Source organism: Nematolebias whitei, chromosome 18 (genome assembly GCF_014905685.2).
Source record: "Nematolebias whitei isolate Nwh7 chromosome 18, NemWhi1, whole genome shotgun sequence".
In the NCBI taxonomy this organism is placed as follows: Eukaryota; Metazoa; Chordata; class Actinopteri; order Cyprinodontiformes; family Rivulidae; genus Nematolebias; species Nematolebias whitei.
The window spans coordinates 15,521,303-15,530,241 of NC_056515.1; the positions used below are offsets into that span (position 1 = coordinate 15,521,303).

General features: G+C 44.5%; 1 protein-coding gene across 1 annotated transcript in view; it reads left to right on the forward strand.

The window, feature by feature from the left end:
* LOC119424462 (spindlin-1) overlaps positions 1-8,814 on the forward strand; it is a 12,281-nt gene extending 3,467 nt beyond the window's left edge. The window contains exons 2-7 of the mRNA XM_037691947.1: positions 3,865-3,970; positions 4,856-4,904; positions 5,008-5,143; positions 5,283-5,400; positions 7,776-8,009; positions 8,098-8,814. Of these exons, the coding sequence (XP_037547875.1) occupies positions 3,931-3,970; positions 4,856-4,904; positions 5,008-5,143; positions 5,283-5,400; positions 7,776-8,009; positions 8,098-8,297 (777 nt within the window). The 5' untranslated portion in view covers positions 3,865-3,930 and the 3' untranslated portion in view covers positions 8,298-8,814. The remainder of the gene's footprint in view (positions 1-3,864; positions 3,971-4,855; positions 4,905-5,007; positions 5,144-5,282; positions 5,401-7,775; positions 8,010-8,097) is intronic.
* Positions 8,815-8,939: the final 125 nt, after the last annotated feature.

The following is an 8,939-nucleotide window of genomic DNA, read 5'->3' on the forward strand; positions in this document are numbered from 1 at the left end:
TGATTCACCAGCTGCTTCACCAGGTGATTCACCAGCTGCTTCACCAGTTGATTCACCAGGTGATTGACCAGCTGCTTCACCAGGTGATCCACCAGCTGGTTCACCAGTTGATTCACCAGGTGATTCACCAGCTGGTTCACCAGGTGATTCACCAGCTGGTTCACCAGGTGATTCACCAGGTGATTCACCAGCTGCTTCACCAGGTGATTCACCAGCTGCTTCACCAGGTGATCCACCAGGTGATTCACCAGTTGATTCACCAGGTGATTCACCAGCTGGTTCACCAGGTGATTCACCAGCTGCTTCACCAGTTGATTCACCAGGTGATTCACCAGCTGCTTCACCAGGTGATTCACCAGCTGGTTCACCAGGTGATTCACCAGCTGGTTCACCAGCTGCTTCACCAGTTGATTCACCAGCTGCTTCACCAGTTGATTCACCAGGTGATTCACCAGGTGATTCACCAGCTGCTTCACCAGTTGATTCACCAGCTGGTTCACCAGGTGATTCACCAGCTGCTTCACCAGTTGATTCACCAGCTGCTTCACCAGTTGATTCACCAGCTGGTTCACCAGGTGATTCACCAGCTGCTTCACCAGGTGATTCACCAGCTGCTTCACCAGCTGCTTCACCAGGAACCACAGCCCAAAAAGTGAAAGAAAGTCCATCTTTGTTTGAAAACGCTGGGGCCTTGATACTCAAGTTTCTTTAGATTTTGAGATATGCTAATCACACGATTAAAACAAAACAATTTGATTAAAACATAAAATGAATAAAACCAAAAAACACACCACGCCACGTACTCTCATCCACTACTGGTCGCTGCGTGCGCATGCACCCTCCATAGCATATTCATCCAAATGATGAAATAAAGGCTTGAAGTCTTTCACTCTGCAATGAATCGATGTAAAATATGAGTTCCACTTTCTGAAGAGACAAAATAAATTCAAGTTTTTCAGAATATTCAGATTGTTTGAGATGCAGCTGCAGATGTGAACTAATCGAACGAGAACTGGAATGAATTATTTAGATATTTTTGAAAGTGCTGATTGAGACTAATCATTTGGACCCGTTGAATGAGTTGTGTTGAAATGAACAGATGTTTCAGTGAGTGACTGCTGGGTTGACTTGGACTTCAGTTGGAATAAACTGGAAATAATTTGTTTAAACTGGGTTTAATGAAACAAAGTGTTAGTTTAGGTTGTTTACGTTGAATGGAAGTCTCGTTGGCCGGTTCAGTCTGGAACTGTTGAATCCAAACAGTTTGTAAAATGTAGTTATTATATATCAGAATAAGCTGGATTATTAGTTCGTTCAGGGAGGCCCGGCCTGAAGGCATCCGGATTACACCTCCACAGGAAGAGCCCAGGTCCAAACCAGGGATTGGTCCCAGGACTTTCTTGCTGTGAGGCAACAGTGCTAACCACTGAGCCACGGTGCTGCCAGATGTAGAGTATAGATGTGGGCCAGATGTTTTCTGTTGGCTTGTTTAAAGGATGCAGCCAAACTGTCGTGCAGCAAAGTTCTGATTTTTAGCTTCGACAGGATCCAGTTTTTGTAGCCTTCTGGTTCTGGTGTTTAACGACGCCAGAGTCCAGCATCCCTGAACCCTCCGGGACCAGCACATGAGTCATGAAGGAGGTTCAACAGGAGGAGAAATCCGCCCCAGCTGCAGGCGAGCTCTGCAGAACGTCGACCCGCCGTGGTTCTGGTGGCTTTGGTTCCTCTGAAGCTGAGCAGGAATGTGTCTGAGGTCCGACCATCTGCTCTCAGTTTGTAAAGAACTGTTTGAGGTCCCTGATGATGGATGGGAGTCTTGCATCCAGAGTGGAAGGAACCAGCCATCCGTCCGGGTTCTGGTTGCATTTATGTGTTCTGTGTGAGGACGTTTGGCTCCGAGGCGTTCGAGTTCCGTGGGTGTTTTCTCAATTAGAGGGTCAGCTGCTGACGGATGAATAAACAGGAAGCCATCGATGAGTGCGGCTCCACTCGGCTCCTCGGTTCTTCTCAGGTGGAGGTGGTTTACCACGGCGACCCGTTTCCCCGCTCTGTGGGCGGGATCACAACTGGTCATTGTGTTCGAGCCGCTCCACTCGTTGTCTTTAAGTAGACCTGGTTTTCTTTAGCTTATCCCAGCACTGCTTAAAGTCCGGGTGTAGCCACGCTGCGCCATCATCTCCGATACCTCTCGGTTAATGTGCTCATTTGTTGTGGTGCCGTCCAGCTGCATCCTAACATGGGCCATAACGTGAGGAAGGTCTGGACCTCATCGTTGGTCCACGGCACTTTGAAGCTTCCATTGCAGGAACTAACAAAACAACCCTCAAACCCATCAGACAGGAAGTGGAGGTTCTGATGTACCGTATTTTCTGGAGTATAAGTCGCATCAGCCAAAAAAAGCATCACGAAGAGGAAAAAAACATACAAGTCTCTTCGGCGTCTAAGTTGCATTTATTATGCGTCACCTGTCGTGTTTATTTTGCATTTTTTTAATGGTCAAAACAGCTTCATTTCACCTGGGCAGTGCTGCACCATCCATCCATCCATACATACATACATACATACATACATACATACATACATACATACATACATACATACATACATCCTTCCTTCCATCCATCCATCCATCCATCCATCCATCCATCCATCCATCCATCCAGCGTTCCTCCGGCTGCACCATCTGAGTGAAGCGAGCGTGCATTAATTGCATTTGTATTTCAAATGCAATTAATGCATTAATTAATTAATTAATTAATGCTGGTTCTAGAATCGCGCCGCTCAAGGTGGCTGCATGTTGGAGCAGCTCTGTTACTTTCATTCTGAGATTTTGCTTTTGGAAACTTTAATTCCTCTTTTTCTGGGTGTAAATCACATTTTTTTGGATGATTGTTTCCTCTGGTATCAGATGCTGTGCAGCTGGAAGGATTTTTACAGAAACTGTTAGTTTTGGACATTTGTTATGATACGTAACCATGGCAACAAGGCAGTTTCTACAACCAACAGCAGCTGATTAACATCTCAAAAGCTCAAGTAATATCTCAACTACAGCCCTAAATTTCAAATGAGTTGAAAAGGATGTTCTGTGGACGCATTTTCATCTACCTGTCAGCTGTGCTCGAGTGCCTGACCACTGAGATCCTGGAACTAGCAGGAAACACGGCTCAGGACAGCGGAAGGACAGGATCGTCCATCAGCACCTACAGTTGGCTGTCCGCAGCGATGAGGAGCTCAACAAGCTGCTGGGAGGAGTGGCCATTGCCCTGGGAGGATTTCTGCCCAACATTCAGGTGATCCTGAAGCCCAGGAGGCCAACCAAGTGCAAGTAAACAGATCAACATCTGTGGCCAGTTTTTTCAGATCTGCTATAAGACGGACCATCACAAGAGATCCTTCCCGCCCACAACCATCAACATCTAGAACAACTCTTTTATGAAACAAGGAACATGAGCTACAACAACATTTAATTTCCCTCTGGGATTAATAAAGTATTTTTGAATTGAATTGAATTGAATTAATCAGGTCTCTCTTGTAAATGAGTCCTCGAAGCTCAATGGGATTTACCTGTATAAATAAAGGTTGTTTGATAATTGTTCAGCTCTAATAAGAATGCTTCTGTTGTGACTTGGCTTCATATAAATAAACTGAAATGAATCAAATTGAATTGCTGATGTCTTTCCATCTTGGTGTTGTGTTACCACACCTGGATGCTCCCGATCTGAGGTGATGGATTCTGCAGAACCAGTTTTCCATCTTTAACATTTAGTTTTGTGTTGTAATAAATAACAACACATTAAAAGTTTATTTCCTACATTTGACGACGTGCTGATGGCGTCCCGTCTTCTTTCTGTTTTCTTGTTCCAGCTCTGAACCTCGTTGTGTTGTAGCTTCGTGAGCGGGCAGCCTGGCTGCCCCTTTGCCTCCAGATGAATGAAAAGCCCCCCGGGACACCGAGACGCAGCCGATGCAGGTCACTCCATCACGCCGTCACAACACTCAGACAGCTGTGTGCTTTGTTTTGATATGAGCGATCCAGTGCACGAGGAAGATGCAGAGCTGTCGCTCGAGTGGACGAGCTCACGTCCCTCTGCTTGTCGTAAGGTTTCATGTCCCCCTGAGGTTTGTTTTCTGAACCTATGTCTCACCTTGTTGCAACACTCGTCCCTCCAGTTGGTGTTTCAGTCGTGTGAATATAATCTACTGTGAGCACAACTTGATTTGTGCAGATCTGAGGAGGGCAGCAGTAATACCCACAGAATCGGTACCTAAGACTGTATCTCTGAACTCTGAGCGTTTGCAGCTGTCGACTTTTTATTGTCCGGTTTTTGAAAATCCCTTCTTATGTTTGTAACACTATTTTTAAACTGCAGTCTTGGCTGCGCACATTATTCTGTTGTCCTCATTTATGATTTAAGCTGCTGGAGTTCACTTCAGAAATGAAGACTGGCAAGTTAAACAGGCTTTTCACGAATCCATGTCCATCCTTGGACTGGTTCTTAGACCTGGACATTTGGATCTGCAGCCTCGGATGTTTTCTGTCATCAGCAGAGCTCCTGCAGGAGCGTTTGAGACATGTGATGACGGTGAGACGATTTTCAGAGAAAATACTCACTTAGTGGTTTGGACATGTCCTGAGGAGGGACAGTGGTTTGGACATGTCCTGAGGAGGGACAGTGGTTTGGACATGTCCTGATGAAGACCGTGATGTTCAGGAAGAAGCCGAAGAAGAGGACGACAGCTCGTCCCTCGGCTGCGCAGCGAGACTCCATCTTTACTGAGTTTGTTGACGTGAACCTCAGGATGCGGCAGAATGTGGGTCGGACATTTTTGATTCGTCTTTGATTTGTCTTTTCAGGACACGCAGGCGTTTCTGCAAACATGATGAAGAAGAAGAATCCACACAAGTGAGTAGACGCTTCGCTCGTTTGCCTTCACTGTCAGCACGGAGGGCCCCGGTCGAACAGAACCGTTGTAGACGGCCGTGTTTCTTTTCCTCTCTCACTGAAGAAAACATAAGAGCAGTCTGGGCCCAACCACCAAAGTTCTGTCCCAGCCGCAACGCAACATCGTGGGCTGCAGAATCCAACACGTGTGGAAGGGCGGGGGCGGACACGTGGTGTGGAAAGGGACGGTTCTCGACCAGGTCAGATCACAAACATGATTTAACAGATCTGGAGCTGCACTGTGGAGTGGTAGTAGCTGAGAGTCATCCGTCCGAGCTCCTCCTGTTCAGACAGAGTGATGCCTTCAAGAACCGTCGTTTTCTCTGTGAATTCCACCAGGTTCCCGTGAACCCGTCGCTCTACCTGATAAAGTACGATGGGTTCGACTGCGTCTACGGTCTGGAGCTCCATAAAGACGAGCGGATCCAGGGACTGGAAGTGCTGCCCGACAGACTCGGTAAGACCGGACTGAGACCAGGATCAAAGCTAATGTCTCCGGGGACAAATCTGTGTAAATCCTCAGATTTCAGGAAAAATTTCAGGATCTTAAAATATTCACTCTGTAATATTTTAAAGGAACTTCAACCAGAATTTTAAATTTCTTTCTTTTTAAGATGCTATTTTCCTTTCATGGCATCATGGCAGGTAAAAAATAATTTACATTTTAAGAGATTTTAACTATAGGGTCTGATTTAGCATTTTTCTCAGAAGAGAAGAATTATGTACAATGAGGTAAATTATGTGATAAACTTTGATTAAAAATGTTACAAGGGAAAACAAGTTCAATGTTAAGTATTAAAAATGTATTAGATACAAACAGATCAAATACTTTAAATAAAATATAGAAACGAACTACAGGTGCTGGTCATAAAATTAGAAAATCATGAAAAGTTGATTTATTTCAGTAATTCCATTCAGAAAGTGAAACTTGTTTATTATATACATTCATTACACACAGACTGATATATTTCAAATGTTTATTTCTTTTAATGTTGATGATTATAACTGACAACTAATGAAAACTCCAAATTCAGGATCTCAGAAAATTAGAATTTAGTGAAAAGGTTCAATATTGAAGACACCTGGTGCCACAGTCTAATCAGTTAATTAACTCAAAACACCTGCAAAGGCCTTTAAATGGTCTCAGTCTAGTTCTGTAGCTACACAATCATGGTGAAGACTGCTGACTTGACAGTTGTCCAAAAGACGACCATTGACACCTTGCACAAGGAGGGCAAGACACAAAAGGTCATGGCTAAAGAGGCTGGCTGTTCATAGAGCTCTGTGTCCAAGCACATTAATAGAGAGGCGAAGGGAAGGAAAAGATGTGGTAGAAAAAAGTGTACAAGCAATAGGGATAACTGCACCCTGGAGAGGATTGTGAAACAAAACCCATTCCAGAATGTGGGGGAGTTTCACAAAGAGTGGACTGCAGCTGGAGTCTGTGCTTCAAGAACCACCACGCACAGACATATGCAAGACATGGGTTTCATCTGTCACATTCCTTGTGTCAAGTCACTCTTGAACAAAGGACAGTGTCAGAAGTGTCTCGCCTGGGACTGCTGCTGAGTGGTCCAAAGTTATGTTTTCTGATTAAAGTAAATGTTACATTTCCTTTGGAAATCAAGGTTCCAGAGTCTGAAGGAAGAGAAGAGAGGCACAGAATCCATGTTGCTTGAGGTCCAGTGTCAAGTTTCCAGTCAGTGATGGTTTGGGGTGCCATGTCATCTGCTGGTGTTGGTCCACTGTGTTTTCTGAGGTCCAAGGTCAACGCAGCCGTCTACCAGGAAGTTCATGCTTCCTGCTGCTGACCAACTTTATGGAGATGCAGATTTCATTTTCCAACAGGACTTTGCATCTGCACACAGTGCCAAAGCTACCAGTACCTGGTTTAAGGACCATGGTATCCCTGTTCTTAATTGGTCAGCAAACTCCATCCATCCATCCATCATCTTCCGCTTGTTCCGAAGTCGGGTCGCGGGGGAAGCAGCTTGAGCAGGGAAGCCCAGATATCTCTTTCCACAGCCACCTCTTCCAGCTCTTCTGGGAGGATTCCAAGGCATTCCCAGTCCAACCGAGAGACGTAGTCTCTCTAGTTTGTCCTAGGTCTTCTGTGGTGTATTGTGAAGAGGAAGATGTGATACTCCAGACCCAACAATTCAGAAGAGCTGAAGGCCACTATCAGAGCAACCTGGGCTCATAACACCTGAGCAGTGACACAGACTGATCCACTCCATACCACGCTGCATCGCTGCAGTAATCCAGGCAAAAGGAGCAACAACTAAGTATTGATGCTGTACAGGTACATGCTCATACTTTTCAGTTGGCCAACATTTCTAAAAAACATTTTTTATTTGTCTTAAGTAATATTCTAATTTTCTGAGATACTGAATTTGGGGTTTTCATTAATTGTCAGTTATAATCATCAACATTAAAATAAATAAACCTTTGAAATATATCAGTCTGTGTGAAATGAATGTATATAATATACAAGTTTCACTTTTTGAATGGAATTACTGAAATAAATCAACTTTTTCATGATTTTCTAATTTTATGACCAGCACCTGTAAATAAAGCAAACTGCAAACACACATTTTGGTTTTGTTTTAAAATATAAACAAACAGAAAATAGGAAAGTTAATAATTTAATTTGTATTTTTCATATAACAAAACATTTATTTGTTTGTTTTTACTTCCAACATTTAATAAATATTCTTTACGTTTCTTTTGTATTCGTTAGTTGTGGCTCGAGATCAGAACATTTGGAGTCTCGCTCGGACTCGTCCCGGTTCGAGACTCGAGCCAGGTTTTTACATTTTTTAATCTCTGCAGCTAAGTCTCGTCTGACGGACGTCGGCCTCGCCGACACCATGATCGGGAAAGCCGTGGAGCACATGTTTGAGACGGAGGAGGGTCCGAAGGAGGAGTGGAGGGGCATGGTTCTGGCCCGAGCTCCCATCATGACCACCTGGTTCTACATCACCTACGAGAAAGACCCGGTTCTGTACATGTACCAGCTGCTGGACGACTACAAAGAGGGAGACCTGCGGATCATGCCCGACTCCAGTGAGTGCAGATGTGTTGGTTTCCTTAGAGTTCGCCGTGTTGTGGCTTCCTGTCTCCTGATCGCTCTCGTGTCTCCTGGCGTCCGCAGACGACAGCGTCCCAGCGGAGCGGGAGCCCGGCGAGGTGGTGGACAGCCTGGTGGGCAAGCAGGTGGAGTACGCCAAAGAGGACGGCGGCAAACGAACAGGCATGGTCATCCACCAGGTGGAGGCCAAACCGTCCGTCTACTTCATCAAGTTCGACGACGACTTCCTCATTTATGTGTACGACCTGGTCAAGACTTCGTAAAGACTCCGGACGTCCCGATCCGCCCCGCGCCCACGTGACAGAAATCTACAGCAAGCGCAGCTCATGTTGACGCACCTGAAGCGTTTAACCCAGCAGTCCTTCCTCAGTCCATCAAACACACGGAGAGGAAAACAGAAATAAATCATTTTTTATGTTTTCTCTTGTTCCATTTTCAGCTCAGTGCCTGAAAGTTCGTACAGAGAAATACGATCAGATTTTCTTCCAGAAACATCTAGATGAATACGATGAACCAGAGCAATGGCAACCTTCATCTCCCCCATATCCAAGAAAACACAGAAACGTTTTCTCCATCTTCAGCTGACGCAGAGAAATGAATCCCAGTGAAGAGACGGAAGGATTTTTAAATTCATCACTTTTAAAACAAACATGAACCTGAAGATAAACGATTCCTGGACAGGAACTCGTACAATCATGAAGAAACTGACTGGACTTTCAATATGGCGCTGATGGTTCCTTGACCTGAAGGCCCAAAGTATGGAAGCCTATTTTGGCCAAAATGGAAAACAAAACATTTAAAAAATCACAACTATATATATATATATATATATACATATATACATACATATATATATATATATATATATACATATATACATACATATATATATATATATATATATA